Source organism: Micromys minutus, assembly GCF_963924665.1.
Source record: "Micromys minutus genome assembly, chromosome: 6".
Lineage (NCBI taxonomy): Eukaryota > Metazoa > Chordata > Mammalia > Rodentia > Muridae > Micromys > Micromys minutus.
Window position 1 is genome coordinate 47629900 of NC_137975.1, and position 22430 is coordinate 47652329.

The window sequence follows — 22430 nt, forward strand, 5'->3', positions numbered from 1 at the left end:
TTCCTATAAGCTAATAATGTACTGATTAGACAGAAATCATAGAAAAATTCCTATGAAAAATAACTTTTAATTTAAACCTTAAATAAAAGACTTCTATAATGAAAAACCTTGAAAATGGTGTCCTTTACCTTACAGACACTTTGCAATTTTATGAAGTCCCATTTGTTAATTCTTGATCTCAAAGCATAAGCTCTGTTCTGTTCAGGAAATGTTCCCCTGTGCCCATGTGTTCCAGGTGTTTCCCCACTTTCTTTTCTATTAGTTTCACTGTACCTGGTTTTACATGGAGATCTTGTATTTGAGCTTTGTAACAAGGAGATAAAAATGGATCAATTTGCATTCTTCTGCATGCTAACTGCCAGTTGAACCAGCACCATTCGTTGAAAATGCTATCTTTTTTCCACTGGATGGTTTTAGCTCCTTTGTGAAAGATCAAGTGACCATAGGTGTGTGGATTCATTTCTGAGTCTTCAATTCTAATCCACTGACCTACTTGCCTATCTCTGTCCCAATACCAAGCAGTTTTTATCACAATTGATCTGTAATGCAACTTGAGTTCAGAGATGGTGATTACCCCAGAAGTTCTTTTATTGTTTAGAATAGTTTTTGCTGTCCAGGATTTGTTGTTATTTAAATGAATTTACAAATACCTGTTTCTAACTATACAAAGAATTGAGTTGGAATTTTGATGGGGATTGCATTGAATCTGTCGTTTGCTTTTGGCAAGATGGTCATTTTTACTATATTAATCCTGCCAACCCATGAGCATGGGAGATCTTTCCATCTTCTAAGATCTTCTTCAGTTTCCTTCTTCAGAGACTTGAAATTCTTGTCATACAGACCTTTCACCAATCCCACATCTGACAGAGGGCTATTATCTAATATATACAAAGAACTCAAGAATTTGTGTTCCAGAGAACCAAATAATCCTATTAAAAATGGGGTATAGACCTAAACAAAAAATTCTCAAATTGGAATATCCAATGGCTAAGAAGCACCTAAAGAAATGTTCAGCATTCCTAGGCATCAGGAAAATGTAAATCAGAACAACACTGAGATTCCACCTTACACCAGCCAGAATGACTAACATCAAAAACTCAGGTGACAATAGATGCTAGTGAACATGTGGAGAAAGAGAAACACTCCTCCATTGTTGTTGGGATTGCAATCTGGTACAACCACTCTGAAAATCAGTCTGGTGGTTCCTCAGAAAATTGAACATAGTACTACCTGAGGACCCAATTATACCACTCCTTGGCATATATCCAAAACATGTTCCAACGTACAACAAGGAAAAATGCTTTTTACTGTGTTTATACCAACCATACTGCTAATGGGGTATTAGTAGCCAGAATCTACAAAGAACTCAGTGGGTGACAAAACTTGCTGAATAAGCATGAACATCTAGGTTTGAGTTCCAAGTACCTACATTAAAGCAAAGCCAATCATGTCTGCACACATACAACCTTAGCACTGTGTGGGCCTGCCAGCCTAGCTCTAGGGTCAGTGAGAGACTCTGTCTCCAGGAGATAAGGTACAAAGTGATAGATCAGGACATGTAGTGTCCCTCTCTAGACTCCAGATTTGTGTACATGAACTCGCAGACACACATATGCCAATGTGTATACAACACACACACATATACACACAAAAACACACATGAAGACAAAAAGGACTGAAAATTAAACACAAAGGTTCCAAATTATTTAATTCATAAATATATAAATGAACTGAGTAGACAGTTCTCAGATATATATATGAACATATATAATATATGAAATGTTATGTAAAACATATTTGACACCCTTAGCTATCATAAAAGTACAAATTGAAACCACACTCCATTTCTTTACTGATTGATTTTGAAGACTGAGTATATTTCACGTTAATCAGAATGAATAACATGAAGAAAAACAGCAGCGGGTTGGAGACACGACTCAGTGGATAAAGTTTTGTCATGCAAGTGCAATGACCAGTTCAGAACCCTGAACCTCCATAAAATGGCGATAGGCTTATCTGTCATCCATAATCTCAACACTGAAGAAGCAAAGACAGGGGATTCCCACAGCAAAGCAATCAGTTGGACCATCCACAATTGGCACACTCTGGGTTCAGAATGAAACTCTACCCATGTAAAATGAAATATGGAGGAAGTCATCAAACATCAATCTCATATACATATACATCTTTTCACAATACACATGCATGCACTCTACACAAATACACATGCAAGAAAGAAAAACCCAGTAACGATTCTGGTGAGGATCCATGGGAGGGAGCTGTTTCATCCTACTGTGTGAATGAAACCTAACTGCTCCTTTGAAAACCAGTAATGACAAGTGCCTTTATCCTCTCAGCTATTGTGCTAAGCCCTGCTTTGTCTCTGTTGTATTCCTAAATAAACTAAATGAGAGCTGCTATGATGTAACTATAACACTACAGGGTACCACTCAAAGGAACCCAGCCAGCAAGGCACCAAGATAGGTGCGCACTCATGATTGTTACAGCACTATCTGTTGGTATCAGGAACCAGCTTTAGGGTTGGTTGCAGATTGCCTCTGTGATAAAAGTGATGGCAAGGACCATGGCATCTGTTGCCATGGCAATCATCACACATTCCCATTTGATTTTCCTCCCACCTTATCTGGACAAGGAGGATGGCGACCTCAATATATATATAATGAACTGATGACTCAGTGGTTAAGAGCACCAACTGCTCTTCCAGAGGTCTTGAGTTCAATTCCCAGCAACCACATGGTGGCTCACAACCATCTGTAATGGAATCTGATGCCCTCTTCTGGTGTGCATGAAGACAGCTACAGTATATTTGAAAAAAAAAGAAAGAAAGAAAGAAAGAAAGCAAGAAAGAAAGAAAGAAAAAATGGACATGAAGATCATGATATTAAACAAAATAAGCCAGTGTCAATATTGTGTGTTTTCTATATTTAAAAACCAAAAGAAAAACTATTTAGGAAACAAAGGAAAGCAGCAGGAGAATATAGTTGAAAAGCACAGTGATAGATATGATGAGGCTGTTACACTAGAGTGATGTATATGATGAGGCTGTTACACTACAGAGATGTATATGATGAAATTGTTACATTATAGTGATGTATATGATGAGGTTGTTACACTATAGTAATGTATATGGTGAAGTTGTTATGCTACAGTGATGCATTATGTTGTGGTTGTTACACTATAGAGATGTACATGATGAAGTTGTTACACTATAGTGATGTATATGATGAGGCTGTGACACTCCTGAAATTACTACAAATATTAGAGGGGAACAAGTAACTCACTGTCAGAGCTTTCTGGTTTCTAGATTCTTGAAGGAACAAAGAATTTTTCCTGGTGTCTTTATATATACAAAGTCAACCAAAACAAACAAGCAAAAAAGGAAAGTAAGAACAGGAGGAAGGAAGGAAAAAGGCAGAAAGAAAAAGAAAGAAAGAAAGAAAGGAAGAAAGAAAGAAAGAAAGAAAGAAAAACGAAAGAAAGAAACAAAGAAAGAAACAAAGAAAGAAAAAAGAAAGAAAGATTGGAAAACAATAACTCTTAACTCGCAGGAAAGGCCACAAGGTATCATTGACTTAGAAACCGGAGTTACAGCTGCTGGCTGAGTGGACCAACTTATCAGGGAAGGGCTCCTGACCTTCACAGGTGAAATTCTGAAGTATTCGAACTCCTCAGTTACAGGGTCCTCAGACTTTTCTGAGTTTTATTTGTAGGAGTCTTCACAGTCCTCACAGTGAGCAACAGAGAACAAAATCTCTTGCTTCTGGCAGGGGTCAAGGAGAAGTAATCACTGTTAAATAAGTCAGGTTTTCTGCTCTTTCTAATGAGGCCTGCCTACAGGGAGTAATTAAGCAGAGCCTACCTTTATTGGTTTTACTAGATGCTGACACCAACACCAACTGCCCCCAGCCATTCTGCTCTATGTGGGCAGAGGCGGAGGCAAGACAATCACAGACTAGGTTCATAGGACCACATGGAGAACTCACACCCTATCTAAGGATGAGGACACAAACCGTTATCTGGACACTCAAGAGGCTGGAGCAAAAGAACCATAAATTTGAAGGAATGTGGACCAAATATTTTCAGGTAACAAGACAAAACAAGTATGAAAATCACTAATGGGGTAAAAACACTTGCTGTCAGTCTGATGATGACTTGAGTTTGATTCCCCAGGACCTAAATGTGGCAGGCAAAACCTGACTCCCCAAGTTGTCCTCTGACCTCATGTGCACACTGGGATATATGCCCACAAAATTGACACAATAATAATAGTAAAAGTAATAATAATAATAATAATAATAATAATAATAATAATAATAATAATAATAATAATAATAATAATAATAATTAATAATAAAACCAAAAAACTAACCTGAACATTCAAACTCCTTCTTACCTTGCTTCTACAAAGATCAATTTAGCCCAATTCCTTTTATCCAGTATATTAGGCACAATTCTGAACAAAATCAAAGTTTATCATAATAAATCAAGAGACAGTTGAAAGAGATAGCAGGAACGTTGGAATTACTAGACCAGATAATTTTGAATATTTCAGTTAGCAAGTTAAAGAAGTGAATGGAAAAGAAAACAATGGATATAGAGAGAGGGGGAAATTCAAAGATGAAATAAAAATTATATACTGGAGATAAAATACTGTAACAGAAAAGGATATGACTGGTGAGCTCAGTAAGAGACTAGGCATGGTCTGAGTTGGAGGCAAACGCACAAGAAACTTCAACAAGAGCAGAGAGCAGGAAGACCAAAAAGATACAGGATATCTGAGAATTTTGAGAAAACTACAGAAGATATAATACAACTTGATGAGAACACTGCAGGACACCTTATCACACTGTAAACCCAGAAACTGTATGCTGGAAAAACCTATTTTAGTTGTGGTGCGGCTTGGCCATAGTACATGCTTTTAATCCAAGGGTGTTCTGTTTATTGTAAACAAGATTAAATAAAGTCAACCATAGGTCAAGAGGCAGAGCAAACAACCAGCTGACAGGAAATGAACATAGAGAAATAACACATAGAGTGAGAAGAAGCCAGCCAAGAGGATGGATAGAAAGATGTACAGGGATTAGAAAGGGGGTACATTCCGTTTGAAGGGTTTTTCTTGCTTTCTTTTTTTTTTTTTTTTTTTTTTTTTTTTTTTTTTTTTTGAGAGTGGAAAAGGAAACAGGCTCTTTCCTTTGGGAACATCAGCTGAAGAAGTAGGTCTGCTGGGTGTCCTGCTTCTCTGAGATGGCAGGCTTCTACCATCAGGCCCCTGAGTGTTAATTAGGTAAAATCGAATGATTGGGATTTTGTTTTAAAAGAGAAAAAAAAACCATGGGGGGAGAAAAACAAGTTCTATATATGAAAGAGTTGCAATGAAGAATTTTCCCAAATAGATGTCAAGAGACTAAATATCCAGAAAATTCAGAGACTACAAAGCAGTATAAATGCCAAAAATTTCTGTATCTTGATCAAGCATTTTAAAATTTCAGTCTTACAAGAAATCAAAATAAACTGCTTTACCTTTAAATAAAAAATAACTGTATGGTATATCTGTAGAGACTATGGAAGCAAGAAGGTGGAGTGAAATTCTCAACTACAGTAGGAAGAAAATACACCAGCAGAAGTCTACATATTGTATAAAATAGCCATATTGTGTATTACTATCACTCAAAACTGAAGGAGGAGTCTGGTAACAGTGCTCATGGTAAAGGGCTTTCTGAGCAAGCATGAGAGAACTCACAGCCTCCACATTAGAGAAGAAAGCATTACAATTCATAACAGTAGCAAATTACAGTTATGAAGTAGTAACAAAAATAATTTTATGATTGGATGTTTCCACACTGTGTTAAAGGGTTGAAGCATTAAGAAGGTTGAGAACCAATAATTTTTATGCAATAATTAGTTTGATGGGATTCTAAAACTGAGACATTTATAAGTAAAAATCCCATTTTTCAGTTACCCTAGCCTCATTTCAAATGCTCAGTGATCTATATGAGGTTTCCACTTGGGTAGTGTATGGAAAAAAGCTGCTTCTCTGTACCCAAGAAAAATGAAGAACATAGCCTTCTACAGGAGCTGTACCTGTCTGAGAAAGGATGGCAGCACCGTGGAGCAGTGTGTGTGTGTGTGTGTCTGTGTGTGTATGTATGTGTGTGTGTCTTCTGTCCTATAAAAACATCCATTATGCTCCATGTATTTTTGAAATAGAAAAAAGGAGTGAAACCTGCAGCCTATTTTGAGTTACTGTGATGGGTGTGTAATTGAAAAAGCTAGCTTGCATCATTGTTACATCATAGGTTCATGTTCAGCAAAAGAAGATTTGGTTCAAGTATTTTACTTACATAAACATTCTACTTATACCAATAAGTAGATTTTTTCTAAAAAACAATGATAATCACTCCTGTAAAAATTCACCAGAGCATGTTTCTGTACTCCAATACATGGCAGAAAAAATGAAGAAAAGTTATTTTCAACCATCTACTCACTTCTTTTGGAACAATACTCACATGACATTCAGCTAAATTTCATCTTGAGTTTGAAAATATGGCTATTTATGGACACCATGTTATTTTGGTAAATGATTACCAAGACACCTGGTGTTCCTTCATTAAACAAGTAGATAGATGAATATGATCCTTAGTGATAGCCAAATCTTGCCTGACTTTTACAAAATATAACAATATGTATAATCCTTTATATTTATGCACCGTCTCCAAGAAAATTCACATAAAATCATCTGTATGCCACACAAATATAGCATCTATACCTTTTTAACTCCCAAAATATTAAATACAATTTGAGTTAGAATTTAATCTGACACTGTATGTAAAAACTAAAAAAGGAAAGAAAGAAAGGAAAAAGAAAAAGCCCTTAAAATTGACCAAAGGCCTAAATATTTGAGATTCAAAATTACAAAGTTATTTAAAAAATACAGAAAAATAACAAAAATTGACTTATCACTTTTTAAGATATTAAACTTATAGGTAAAAAGAGAATAGTGGACAAAGTGAACATTATCAAAATTTGTCCAAAATGACCTGATTTTAATATTTTTTGAGACTTTCATATAGTAGTACTATTTTTAACTCTCAATTCTACACCTTCTATTTTCCCCTCCTGCTTCCACATATCCCCAAATACCTCTTGAATTATTGACCTTTTCTTTTTTAATGATTATTTTTACATACATATACATATATACATACATACATTCACACACATATACACATGCACATGTACATATATATGTATGCCTACTAGGAAGTATAACTCTAACTCTCATTTTTGCTTCATTTCATAGCAGACACAGAGTATTGAAGACATTCACAACTGGTCAAACTGATACATTTATAATACATCTCCTACTCCTAAGGCTCACAGAACATCTTGTAAGAGAGACACAAAGATTTCCAGAGCTGATGAACTAGGCCGATTGCTACAAGAAAATATCTTCCACATATGGCATGAATCTGTACCAATTTAAACTTAAACAATCTGGTCCCTAGGGGGGAAAAAACGTTCAAAATAACATCACTTGACATACTGCAAACATGCAAAGAATATCTTATAAGGCCCCATCCCTAGATGACCTGCTATTAGCAATAGTGACTACTGGGAGAAGAAGAACCAGTCTTCTCTAGGTGTGAGCACTTAGATTCTCCAATCCCAAGCAGTCAACCCTAAACACATGTACATATGAGCAACACAAAATGGACTAAGCAGAATATACATATGTGTGTGTGTATGTGTATGTGTGTGTGTGTATGTGTGTGTGTGTATTAGTATATATACATATGTACATGTTTCTGTATGTGTGTATGCATGTAAAAATAATAACTAAAGACATAAAGGTCAATAATTCAAGAGGTAGTTGGGGGTATGTGGAAACAGAAGAATAAAATAGAATTGAGTTAAAAACAGCACTAATATATAAAACTCTCAAAAAAATTAAAAACAGGTCATCCGAAGAATCTGTGGAATTATGTGTCTCATTCTGATTTATGAAATATTAATTTCCCTTGTATATTCACAGAGCCTAGAGATCATCCATTTCACTCTCCTCTTATGAGACATTAAATCAATTATACATGCTCTATGCATCTGACCCCATCAACACTAGCTACCATTAAGGAACTCCCTTCTACTATCATCATTATAGAAATTAAAGTTGATTTTTGCCTTTGATTTCCCCAATTCTGGGCTTATCAGTATGTATCAGCACATAAAGCATTTTATATAAATGCTGGGATTAGATTGCAGCCTTTTAAGATTTCCTTAGAGTAAGGGAAACTGTCTTCTCCAGGTGGAAGCCTTCTAATTGGTCATTCAAGACTATGTGATCAGCCCTGAAATCATATATAGACAAGTACAGAGAAATGTTAACTCAGCAACATGGCTATTCTGGCAAGGTATTACATCCAAAGATATAATCTGGCTGTAATGCAGACATACCCTGGATTTCAGTATGATCTGGATGGATACAGGCATGCCTTTACTACATACCTTTAATCAATAACAATGAAGGTAAGGTTAGTTTGCAGAAGGTAGAATACATGTTTGAAAGTGGCATCTAATGAAGAGGCAGACAAAATGACAAATAAGAGAAAGATTTGACAGAATAAATCAGAGATAGGATATGGTCAACTCACATGAGAACAGCAAATTAAAAGAGGCTCCTTGAGAACAGAAAGAGAAAAACAGGTGTGTAGTGTTGTTATATGGTGTGGTGGGTGGAATATGTGTATGAGACTTTTTTATAGAGACAGAAACAGTTTACCGGGACAGCTTTATATAGTCAGATTATAGAGACCACAAGCTAGACATAAGTGAAGACAGAATCAGCAAGAGAATTAAAGGGAGCCAGAAGATTAGAACAGATTGCCAAAATTAGTATGAGGCCAGGCAGAACAATTCAGTCAGTAGCTGAGAGAAGCCAGATTGAATCAGTCAGCTTGGGAGATTAGGTTGTAAATTCCTCCAAACAATGCCTTTCACTCTGCCTGTTAAGACGTACATTTAAAGGAAAATTAGTGATACTCTTGAAAAGGATGACCCATTGTAAAGAAACACCCAAAAAACATGGGGCAAGATTCAGAAAACTCTGGTTGTATGTTGATTGGTGGATGTGTAGGGGTAGGATTGGAAACCACTATTCAATGAGTACACATGTACTGTCCCATGGCTCCTGCTGCACATGTAGCAGAAGATGGCCTTATTGGGCATCAATGGAAGGAGAAGCCCTTGGTCCTTCCAAGACTTGATGCTGCAGTGTAGGGGACTGTCAGGGTGGGGAGGCAGGAGTGAGTGAGTGGATGGTGAACACCCTCATAGAAGCAGTGGGGAGGGGTGATGGGATAGGGAATGTGGAGGGAAATCCAAAAAAGGGGATAACATTTGAAATGTAAATAAAATACATCCAATAAAGAAAAAAAGAAAGGAAGAAAGGAAGAAAGGAAGAAAGGAAGAAAGAAAGAAAGAAAGAAAGAAAGAAACTGAGCATTTAGTCATTCTCCATTATGCAGTAGATATTTATTCCAGGGATTCTCTCCAATGCCAAAAATTGAAGTTGCTCATGTCCCTTACATAAAGTAATTCAATATTTTCATATAGTCAATATAATCATTCTCTGCACTGTAAATCAACTATAGGTCATTTGTAATACCCAATAAGGAGAAGATAACACAAAAATAATTGTTGTTTTGTATTATGTAGAGAAAAGTGAAAAGAGAAATCCTAGTGTTCAGTGAAGATGGAATTCTTCCCTGGGTTCTCTGGTCTGTGGTTAACCAACTGAAGCTACAGCTATGAAGAACTGCCTGAATGCTCAACTGATTTGCCTTGAACTTTCAAGAAGATGGTACCTGAATTCTTCTTTCCAGACTGCTGCCTCAGTGAGTTTTACATCTCTAACATCCACTAGTTCTATTAACACAGTGGACCCTGGCAGTTGTCCAGTTCGCCCAATTCCAGGGACATCTCTAGTTACAACTGTAGTCAGAGTCCCTTGAGGTTTCTACTCACTTGTTGCTATAGAAACTGACTGCAGAATCTAAAACCTTAGGAAAAATGCCTGAAGGTTTAGACTTTGCCTCAGCTCCAAAAATAAACCATCCCTAGCATACCGTGTATTTTTTAAAAAATTATTAATTTATGTATGTGATAGTCATTTAAAAATGAAGCTTCTCTACCCAAACTGCTGAAGAAGTTACTTTGAGGGCTCATTCTTCTTTATATCTAAGAGATTTATTTAATTGAGAGGTGCCGAGCCTGAAAAATCCTGTTCACTTCCAATTCTGAGAATTTTAAAAGAAGGAATTTTAGTTTCTCAGACAGAAGAGAGATGCATTTACAAAGCTGTCTCCATTTCCAATTATGTCTAAACATAAGCTGGTACCAAAGGGATGGATTAGTTTTCAACAGTTGCTATTAACGGATGACCACAAACTGAGTGCATTGAGACAATAAAAATGTCCTATCTTATAGTTCTCTAGGTCCAATTTTAGCATGAGTCTTTCCAGGTTAAGATTCCTGTGCCATCATGGCTGGGATCCATTCTTAAGCTTTGGAGAAGAGTCAATTTGCTTCTTTTATCCATCTTCTAGACTAGAGAGTATTTATGCTCCTGTATTTTTCCTCTGTCTTTAAATCTCACAATGCTACATATCTCAGGCCTTCATTTTATCATTTTAGAATTATTCCCCTAATCATAGCCTGGCCAAGGCTTTCCACTTTCAAGATTTGATTTCAGATGTTTAAACCTCCATGACATCTACAAGTACTTTTTGACATTAGATAATATTGTCACAGACTTTTCTAGATTAGGGGGTTTTATATATATATATATATATATATATATATATATATATATATATATAACTTTTATAGAACATTGTATGTATAATGATTATTTCTTGTAAAATATTTGTAGCAAACAAGAGAATATTAAAAAAAGCATCAAATTAATGAATCTGGTTATAATTAAGATTTGAAGCAAATGTACTATAAAAACATAGGGAAGAAATACTGAGGATGGAAAAGTATAAACAGAAATAGGAAGAATATGGTGTACAGAAGGTAGTTATATAAAACTAGGGGTATATGAAGAAGCCGTATGGGGATTCATTACTTTGTAAGCTAATTGAAAAATATTGGCAAAGTCCTTTTTAAAAAAGACTTTTGGTTGTACCATGGATGAATGGGTAGTTCTGATCCCAGAAACCATGGTTTATTAAATGAAACTCCTAGTACCAGATATGGAATCCTTCCTAAAAGTAGTTGGCCAGGAAGATCCCAGAACTCCTTGTCCACAATAAATTGAATGGGTCATTCTCATTAGTTGTCCACCAGAACTGGATGTTTAATGCCAAATGCTGAAAATACCACTTATTTTGGCTACAGAATAAAATAAATCACAGGTAGAACTGAACTGGAAGCTTACTCCTTGGTGGTTAGCATTTATAGTGACAGAGTTGCTATGTGGGCACCTGGAGAAGGAGAATTAGCAATGATCTTTACCAACTTTAGACCTTGCATGTTACAGTATCAACTTGTAGATGTTTGCTAGTGTAGTAATAATGGTATGATGGTAATATGGGAAACCAAGTGATTTCTGATTAGATCTGAGGCCTGTTCCATAGGAGGGAGGGAGTTCATGCCTAGTGCCAAGGACCTTATCACAATGGCCCACAGCTGGAGTGAACCTACTACTATTGTTTGCTATTGTCAAATTGCCTCTAAATATTATCTATTATACCACTAGGCTACTGCTATACTAAGCATTAATTTTAAAAAAAAACAGTTTGTCTTTGCAGCAAACAGTATCTAATTCAATGAGTCATGTCTGGTAAAGATGCTGAGAACTAGTCACTGTTGAATGATCAAGATTAAACAGGACACCCATGTTTCTCCTCCACAATTCAGTATACATTATGAAGAAAGCATATAAATATGGATGAATTCCATGATAGAGACAGAGCACAAAATGCTAACTTATTGGCCTGACATGCTGTGGCACTCACAAACTTACAATAGCTGTGGATGCCCACATACACCATGTAGAAAACAAAGCTAGTAAACATCTATCTACAGATGGGAGAAGGGCTCATAGAACCCCCACCATCCAAAAGACCTAATAACTATTCAAAGCTGTTGAAAGAGAGAAAGTCATTGTATTCAGTGGCATAGCCTACAATGAGGTACTCATCCTCCAATTTTAGTATATGTGCTGCCGAAGTGAGCACGAGGTACTCATCCTCTAGTAGGCAACTTCATACTCATGCCTAGATGAGGGGTCCTGATGAAAAACTAATGGGTCACAAAGAGAAAAGAAAAAGATGTGAAAATGAGATGGAAATTGAGTGGGAGGAAGGCAGTAGAGGCAGGAGAGAGATGAGAAAGTTGAAAAATGAGTATAACTATAATATTATATATAACCATATAAAGTTGTCATATATTATAAACATGTATTAAATAGCAAATATATGTGTAAAATTGTCAACTACTATTTTGGTGGCTACTCTTGATTGTCAACAATCAAGAGTAGCCACCAAATGGCTTGATGGATGGATGGATGGATGGATGGATAGATAATTAAATAGAGAGATAGATGGGTGGATGATGGATGAATAATTAGATAGATAGATGATAGATAGATAGATAGATAGATAGATAGATAGATAGATAGATAGATACATGGATACATACATAGATACATACATAGATAAATAGTTATTCTGGATAGATATGATACAGGCTCATTCTATAAATTTTATTACTCTAGAGAACCCTGACTAATATAATTATATGTGTGTAGAAAATATGTATCATATATTATAGGGGTATATAAAAGTATATATGTATTAAGACTTCCATATACATGTATATATATACTTCCTATGTATATGAAACTGTCATATATTATATACATATATTAAATTGTCAATGAACATTTTTTAGTGATTTGTAGAGCTTGAACAAGCAAAGTGAATGGACAATAAATAGAAATTGTTAGTTATGCCAGACACTTCTGCTACTCCTTCAAGTACTCTAGCTTATCTATACCACTTAGTTCTCAAAATGAGGGTGGAAGGTACAAATGTAGAAAGGACAGTCCAGTGAGGACAGAATAGTCAGTAAGCAAGGATATTTTCTCAGATAGACATGGTAGAAGTGTAAATTCATCAGGGAGACAACACCAGCCATGTTATAAGTGTGGTCTCCTCAGAACTTACACACAAAAGCCTTAGTGTCTATTGCAAAAGTCTTTGAATGATGAGGTCCTGAGAAGTCTACCAGTGGCATTTCTACAGCTATAATCAAAACACAGAGAGGAGATATTTGTTTTAGTTCACAATTTGAAAGGATTAAACCCATGGACACTTGAATCTGTTATTCTGTGCTCATGTTCAGGCAGAACCTCATGGGGTGGGCAACATATAAAGATTTTTTCACCTTGTTTTGGAGAAAACACACATGCATACCCATAGAAAGGGGAAAGCAGGGATAAAGGAGACAGACAGACATACAGACAGACATACAGACAGACAGACAGACAGACAGAGACAAAAGTGAGCAAGAGACAAAGAGAGAGAGAGAGAGAGAGAGAGAGAGAGAGAGAGAGAGAGAGAGAGAGAGAGAGAGTTGGACAGACAGGCAAAAGGCAGAAAGGGTGGGGGATGGGGTCAATAAGCCTTTCAAAGATGCACCTTTAGTGTCTGTGATAGCTATTCCTGGTTGTCAACTTGAGTACATCTGGAATGAACTCCAATCCAGAAATAAAGAGCACACCTGAGATTCAGGTCATGAGACCTGGTTCTTAACATGAAGATCTTAGGACATATCGGATGTGCAAAGCTTAGGCCAAGACAAGCTAGGACATGCCTTTAATCCCAGGAGACAAAGGCAAGCAGATCTCTGAGTTCACGATCAGCCTGGAACAAAGTCTCAGATCCATGCATGGTGGTACATACCTTCTGCTGGAGGCCTATATAAGGACATTGGAAGAAGAAATATTCACTCTTCCTCAACTTACTTTACAACACATCTGTTGGAATCTACTTCAACAGAAGACCAGCTGAAGCAACTAGCCTCATGGGACTGAGTAACTACTAGATTCTTGGACTTTCCATTCACAGCTAACCATTGTTGGGTTAGCTGGATCACATGTAAGTCATACTAATAAATTCCCTCAATATATAGAAACATTCCATAAGTTCTGTGACTCTAGAGAACCCTGACTTAGACAGTATCATACTGCCTCGAGCCACACTTCACTTCTTAAAGTTACTAGTATCTCAGAAATCATCTAACCAGCTGTGAACTAAAAATTTAATATATAAACCTGTCACACATACATCATATTCAAACGACATCAGAAATTAATTAGGCTGTGAATGTGAGACCATCATAGTAGAATTAGTACCACTGTAAGAGATGAGAGATTTAAATTCTCATATTCCCACTTACAGCTAGAGCCCCACATGAGGACATAGCAAGATGGCATCTGTCTGAAACCAAGAATGCTTTGATCAGGAACCCAGTTGGCCAAAAATCTTGGACTTCCCAATCTGTACTACTGTGATAGGTACATTTCTGTTTCAAGTGGTGTTTTGTTATAGCAGCCTAAACTGACAAAGAAAATACTCTAATAGATGTGTTGCAAATGACAGTAGCCTAGACCCATGAAACAACATTGGCAAAACCAAAACAAAGAAACAGATAAGCCCATAGACAGGGACTAATAATTTAGGGAGAAATCAGGAATTAATTTGAAAATAAGGCTCATACTATTATCAAGTTGACTTAACTAGTACTCTCAGAACAGTATGTATCACAACTAAAATATCATTCACCAAAATAGATTGTGAGGTATACAAGTCTCAGGACATACCTGTGCACTACTATAAGAAAACATACCTGCTTTAAAATTCCATTTAATTAAGTCAGTAACTGAAAGACATTTGGACTTCAGATGTTGCTTAGACAATATACTTCTATATAATCCATGCATTTAAAAGAAAAAAAATACAAGAGAAATTTGAAAAAATTCAAAGGAGCATACTGAAAGCATAGAGTATAAGGGGACAGGAAGTGAAGCTTTATGGGTCACAATCTAGCTTTAAATGCTAATGTTAGGAAAGAAGCTTTGTACCCCATGACGATACATTCTACCTCATAGAGTAAATGTGTCATCCAAAAAGTATAAAGAAGGTAAAACTAGAAATCACATCAGAAGCAACAACAAATCACAAACTCTTGACCCCTCAACCCTGTTAGTTTTCTGCTTATGCCTGTGCTTCCTGTTCCTATAAACAAAGTCCATAACCAGACTTGAGACCTTGTTGCCCGAGACAATGCAGCAGAGGACATAACAGATCCTAATGAATTAGAAGCTATGACCATAATTTGAGAGTCTGGGGAAATCCACTCATTCAAAGTTGCTATGGTGATGAGCACACTCATTTTAACTGCAATAAGAAGCCAATGTGGCTGCAATGAAGAATCTAGAAACTGGGAGAATCAATCCTTGGAGTGTCCCTTGAGCAAGTGAATCTAGCAGTAGTGAGCAGGCTACTAGTGGAAACATGAAAGATAATGACAAAGGCTCAGACCTTTCAGTGAGAACTGGAGTGTGCCTACCAAGAAGAATATCCAAATTGGGCCATGAGCCATGTGGAGGTATGGAGAAACAAGTTTGTGTTTCGGAGGTCTAAGAAGATAAATAGCAAATAGGACCTCAAGAACAGCAGTGGATTAGATATTTTCTGATTATTTTTGTTAACATTTTGTCTCGCTATTTCCAGAGAGAAAATGGTTAGATGGAACTTGAAATTATGATGAGAGCACACACACTTCTGAATGGCAGATGGGGAAATTGTTAATGGGTTTTATTGCATAGTCTTTCACCTCCATCTCCTACCCTACCAAGATCAGGAAGAACAGGATTAGTCTTGAACAGTTCCTTGCTGTAGTCCTACACTGCATTTCTACTCTTGGTCCTAGTATGCCCTTGATGTAATTGGGTTCTCCAAGGAAACATCTCGATCACTCAAACACACAGAGAGACTATCTATAGGAATATCTTTAGACAATGGGAGAAAGGGCCGTAAGTAACAACCTTTAAAACTGAAGGGATAACTCCATGGGTGAAGTGTTGACACCTGTGCCTAAAACCCAAATTTTATCCCTAGCAGCCATATAAAAAGTCAGGTATAGTGGCATGCACTTGTAATTCCAGGACCAGGAGGTAAAGACGAATAGATCCTGGGGGCTTGCTAGCTAGCCTAGCCTAATCAGTGAGCCTCAGTTCTGTGGGGTGACCCTGCCACAAAAGAAAGATGGATCTTTCTGAAGAATAAAACCTGAGATTGACCTCTGATCTCCAACACAAACACACACACACACACACACACACACACACACACACACACACACACACACGGCAGGGGAGGTTGTTTTCATGTGTCTTTGTCTCTTTGAGGAAAGCCCAATTGGGCCACTGATCATCAGCCCAGTATATTGATTCCCCTGGCTATACAAAGCTATGGTGATTCTTCATGTCTTTTAAAAAGGATTCAACACAAGTCGGAGTCCATGGGTCTGGATAAGGCTGCCCCACTTGGGAAAATGAAGGCTGGCAGTTTTCCCTAGGGAAGACTTCCTTCCAACTTGACCTTATTGCTAATGGCCTCCTCTTGCCCACAATTCTTTCTATTTAGGAGTTTCATTTCTTTCAAAAAAACAAACAAGCCACACATGTAGCTTATCTTTTCACATTAACTCTCCTCAGGGCGAGTCTGATAAACATGAAGGATTAGCAAACTGCATTACCCAAAGATGGTCCCTCTACCCTTTACTTGCTTTGCTTTATTTTCTTTGCTGTTTTACAGTCTCTGAACCATGTTTTCCTCTTTCTAAATGACAGACTGTTTTGTTTGGCACCGACCCAGAGCACAGCAACAGTTAAAGTTGCCGCTATGTGAAAGATCTGTATTTGTTTAGAATTTACTCTGAAGGTCGTGAGAGCAAGGGACCTGGATTTTAGAAGCAGCCCCAGGAAATTCACAGGATTTTCTTTCCTGTCTTCTTGCCAGGGCGCTGACTTTTTTCTGCAGGGTGGATGGCAAGTTGCAGTGTGGTTAAAATTCATGCTAGCTGGTCTCTCCTAGGATATCAGCCTGCCCTGCTTTTTCTCCTACAAGATACACAGAAGGAACTGTGATGGGGAAATGGCAACATTAACGTAAGCTTCCACATGACAAATGGGACAAATAATCTTCCCCGATCTATTCTGAAGGAATACACACACACACACACACACACACACACAAAGAAAGAGGATCGAGTATACATGAACACATGAATGATGTTGAAGAACAATCTAATCTAGGTTAGAAAACAAAATAATCTTCAAAAAAAAAAAAAAAATACTGCGACTGTCCACAACTGCCCCCAGAAAGAACAAAAGAGTCAAAAGCTGGAGCATAAGGCTCGAAGTGGACTTGAAGACTGACAAAGGCATTTGAATGATGGGTTGCTCACCTCAGTTAAAGGGAAATGGTGGAGTGCTTTCAAACTCACAGAAGGTTAGAATCTTGATTCCTTACCTCAGAAGGATCACAGGAGTATCAGTGACCTCAAGACTGGGAGGCAAAGGTTAGAGGTAGAAGCTGATGTCCTTTTAGTTTCATTATCAAAATTAAAACGCTTTGTTAACATGACAAGTATCATTTAGAAACATCCGTAAATGTGGAGTGAGCCTGGTGTTGACTTTATCTGCTTGACTTTCAGTGATTAAACAAGGCTGCCAGGGATCAGAAGCTTAGGGTTCAAAAGCTGGCGCTTTCCTTGGGAACCATTCTGAAATCTACCGTGAGCTCTCTGGTCCTCTGGTGGTAGAAACTCCACCTTTTTTGTTCACTTTATTTTTTGTCTATTATGGAACAACTGTTTGTACTTATTTCCTGGACAGCAAATAACCAGATTCTGCAGCACCGTTAGTCAGTCCCTAAAGATCTACTCCACAAATCACCTTCAAGACTGTTTGTTTTGCTTTATCTTCTCCAGGATACAGGGAATAACAGAATTTGTTTTGTTCAAGCCGAATTATCCACTTGTTTCCTTTTTCCTTGCACCATCTCGCTCATAAGAAGGGATTGATAATTTAACTTTTACTCTGAGGACCTTTGCTTTGGTTTTGAGACTAGGCCTGTAGCTTAGGTTGACCTCAAACACTTTATATAGCTGAGGATGAATTTTTACCTCCTGATCCTTCTGTCTCTCTCTCCAATGTGCTGGAATTACAGGTGTGTGTTACTATGTCAGGCTTATATGAAGCAGGAGAAATAGCTCTGGCCTCTGGGCATGTGAGCCAGGTAGGTATAGGTCCTCAACCAACTGAGGTTTAATACCAGCCTCATCCTAAAACTATTTAAAATGTGAACGAGTCCAACAGAGAGTGACTTCACTATCTTATGGAGAGAAGAATTACACAGGAAGGAAGGAAGGAAGGAAGGAAAGAAGGAAGGAAGGGATGGAAGGAAGGAAGGATAGAAGGATAGAAGGAAAGAAAGGAAGATAGAAGAAAAGAAGGAAGACAGAGGAAGGAAAGAAAGCAACAAAGTAGGGGCAGAGTAGGTGGGTAAAAATTCTCAGGTTCTAGTTTTATAGAGTATAGAAAATGAAAATTAGTGATCAGGTTTTCGTTATTATTAGCAAGTCTCTTTAAGAAATACATTGTGATCTAGATGTCAAATGGCTGTCATAATCTTCCTTCTTTCACCAGAATGACAGACCTGTCATATTAAAAAATGAAATATTTCTAAGACATATAGTTGGTTAAAGCCCAACAGTTGTGAATCCCCTGGTAAACCTTGTTGAACTGTTGCACGTTAGATAGGCAGGACGGGTGTTTGAGAGTACTTCCATTTTCAGCTGCAAGTCTGGGCATTTGTGTAGACACAGAGCTGGAGTGCCATAGTTGGTTTCCAGGTTTTGGGCTATGATTACAGTGTTCCACTTCCATTACTATCAGAACATCAGCATTTCCTGAGTCTTGAGACATATCTCTTCTGCATACAATTTACCTTCTTAGGTTCCACACAGGATTTACTTTTCTATATTCTCTCTCTATATATACATCCTACAATGCCTATGACTCCCATTTTAATTGAATTTTCCCTGGGTTTCCATTTTTCTGGTGACAGCAAAACAAGACAAAAAATCCATATAGCTTACCATCCCCACCAAGGATAAATATAAGAACATCCCAGCAGTCACTGTTAAAATCCAGTCTTGGACACATGGATCCGCAGACACTGAGAGACCAATGTACAGTCCTATGAAGGCTGTCAGGGCACTTAGAAAATTCATCAGGATGGCAGTCCTGACAGAGAGTCCTGAGCTTAAGAGCACTGCAAAGTCTCCTGGAGTTTGGGAGAGGGGAAGAAAACATGCCACCATCACTTATGTGAGGATGCTTTCCATAAGTTCATGTACTACTAGTTTGCTTTTATTTCCAGCAAATGGAATTGGTTTGGGGAGTAAAGATTAATGATCAGCTAGTTAAGTGCATCTACCTTACAGCTCTGGGGCCTACCTCCAAGATAAAGTTGAGAGTGGAGGGTTTCTACTCCTTGACCTAAATATAACCCATCCAGGGAGGACTGTGGCATGTTCTCCAACTCCTCATACTCTCTGGCATTTTAAAATCAGATAAATGAAAAAACAAAGATACCCCCTACCCTGAAGTCTCTGAGTTGGTTTCTGTTGTTGCTTTGCACTGGATCCTTGCCACAAGAATCATGACACTCTTTAGGTTTTAATGACTTACTTATTCAGGATCTGTTTATAGGAAAAAGAAACTATTTCATTAGATATTTCTTAACTCCTCAAAAATTTAATAAGAGAAACAAAATCTCTGCTTAGAAAATAATGTTCTACCTTCATGTTCAGAGAACATTATAGCTCGCCATACCTTGTGACAAAAGATGAACATTCTACCTCCAAATCTAGAGTGTTTATTTCTCAGTCTCCATCATCCAATAGAAGCTGAAATTAAAGAAAGATGTGTGGCTCTGTTCCCTAATCCCATTGCAAAACTAGTCCCAGAAATAGTTCTTTTTAATATACAGTTCTTTTTATGTTTATTTATTTAATTTATATGAGTATATTGTAGCTGTCTTCAGACATACCAGAAGAGAGCATCAGATCCCATTACAGATGGTTGTGAGCTACCATGTGGTTGCTGAGAATTGAACTCAGGAACTCTGGAAGAGAAATCAGTGTTCTTAACCACTGAGCCATCTCTCCAGCCCCCAGAAATGTTCTTGATACCACTGCCCTGGCCTGCTATATACTGCTACCCTGCCCAGTGATTTGAGGTTGAAAGTCAAATACCACACAACTAGTAGAGCAGCAAAGCACATGACCATACAGTTTGATATACAGAACAGTTCAATTTTAATAGGTGCAGAAAGGACCTTGGCTAAGGTGGGTCAATAGTAACATGGTAACTGGAATTGGGCAATGGACAGTGAACCCAAGGGTTGGAATTGCCTAAGGGACATCATGCACTTGGAATTGAAAGCAGAATGAGCCTATCCTAGTTTCTTCTTTCTTGCTATAATTACACACTCTGACAGGAGGATAGGATTTATATAGTATTATACTTTCAGTTCACTGTCCATCACCGAAGGATGTCAGGGCTGCAACTCAAGCAAGATCTTGAATCAGAAACCTTGGAGGGATGCTGATCGCTGGCTCAACCTAGTTTATGCTGAGCTAGCTTTCTTAAACAGCTCAGGCCCCCAGATCAGGGAATGATGTTGTCCATCATGAATTAGGCTCTTCTAGCATATCAATGAACAATAAGGATGATTCCCTCATAGACATGCTCTCAGGTCACCAACCTCATCTAGGCAATCCCTGAATGTGACCCTAAGTTATGCCAAATTGACAATTAAAGCTAGTTAGGTACAGGCCTCTCTCTGGTCTACATAAATAGGCAGCTCCCCCTCTTCTGATTCCAGGCCTGCTTTAAAAATCCTTATTTTAGTCTTGGTTCCTAGGAAGCAGGATTTGTATACAAGGTTACCAAGTTTATACAGTAAAAGGGAACTTATGTGTATCTGATACCATATATCTGTTGCTTCAATTGTATGCTTGAATTTAATTATTCTATATAAATCATGTTGAATCATGCTCTGATTTTAATTTAAATGTGTTATCTCACAGGTCTATTTTTTTAACACAATGGTTTTCCTCTTAACACATTTACTATATTTAACATGCAGATTTTGGAGTCTTTGCCAAAGTTTGTTAGAATGATTTCTCTGAATACCTCTCTCCTATACTGAATCAGCTGGAATCCCTGGGGCATAATTCCTAACCCTGGGAAAGAAGAAAGAGTGTATTTGAGCTTCATCTTGGGGTACATGTTTTGTTTTAGTTGAATGTCTTTTATTTTGTTTTGCTTACATAAATAAACAAAAATTTATTTTTAAATAAACAAAAATGGGAATTGATTGAAAACTATATTACCATTTTTTATTATGAGCCTGGAGAAGAATCCAGGCAAACTATTAGCAGAGATGGACTAGGACTCCGCACCCCAGAAATAGGAACACTTACCCATTTCATGTGGAATTTCATGACACAAAATAGCAATTGTTGTGGTCACTCCTGACTCCAGTGAAGAGGAGAATGCTGTGCCTATTACTAGGCCATCTGCAAAATTGTGCAGGCTATCTCCAACGAGGATCATAACAGCCAATAAGCTCATGGTTTTGCCTATAGAACAAAAGGAAAGAGTGAGAAGTGTAAATAAAGTAGCGGGGATATCATTGTTCCCTCAAATCCAAGCACCTTTTTCATCTTCTCTGTCATTCTCTCCTGTACCTCATTAACCATTGCATTAACCATTGCACTACACTCTATTCTGCTTTAAGGATGAAGCAGAACTGGAAATAAACTGTGGTACCCAACAAAAATGAAAGTCACTATTTTTTAACTGCTTTGACCAAGTATAGAATAAATTATGTGCTGACATTTGGTTCCTTTATTTTACTGAGCTAAGCTACTGTGATTGAACTAGACTGGACCAACCCCCCACCCCACCCCTTAGACTCAGTTGGTGAAACTGTTTGGTAAGGATTGGGAGTTGCCACTCTATTGGAGGAACTATTAGTGGGGGCGGGATTTGGGGTTTCAAAGACTTGCTTTATTCCGGGTACCTCTCTACCTTCTACTTGTGGTTTGATATATGAGCTCTCTGCTGTTTTTGCCTTCATTCCTTTCTTCCACCATCATGGACTCTAATCCTCTGAAGCCATAAGCACAACTAAATGCTTTCCTTCTTACGTTGCTTTGGTCATGATGTATAGGAAAGTAGCTGATACATATGCTAAAGATGA

At 37.6% G+C, this 22430-nt stretch overlaps 1 protein-coding gene across 3 annotated transcripts in view; it reads right to left on the reverse strand.

Annotated features, from left to right (window-relative positions):
• SLC39A12 (solute carrier family 39 member 12) overlaps window positions 1-22430 on the reverse strand; it is a gene marked incomplete at both ends in the record, with an annotated part of 84345 nt that overhangs the window by 10040 nt on the left and 51875 nt on the right. The window contains 2 exons of one of the 3 annotated variants that reach the window (XM_080918200.1): window positions 19264-19442; window positions 21649-21807. The exons of 1 other annotated variant lie outside the window; for it this stretch is intronic. In XM_080918200.1, coding sequence (XP_080774326.1) covers window positions 19264-19442; window positions 21649-21807 — 338 coding nt within the window. Of the gene's footprint in view, window positions 1-19254; window positions 19443-21648; window positions 21808-22430 lie in introns of all 3 variants that reach the window. One more of the 3 variants, XM_080918199.1, reaches the window with a different exon arrangement.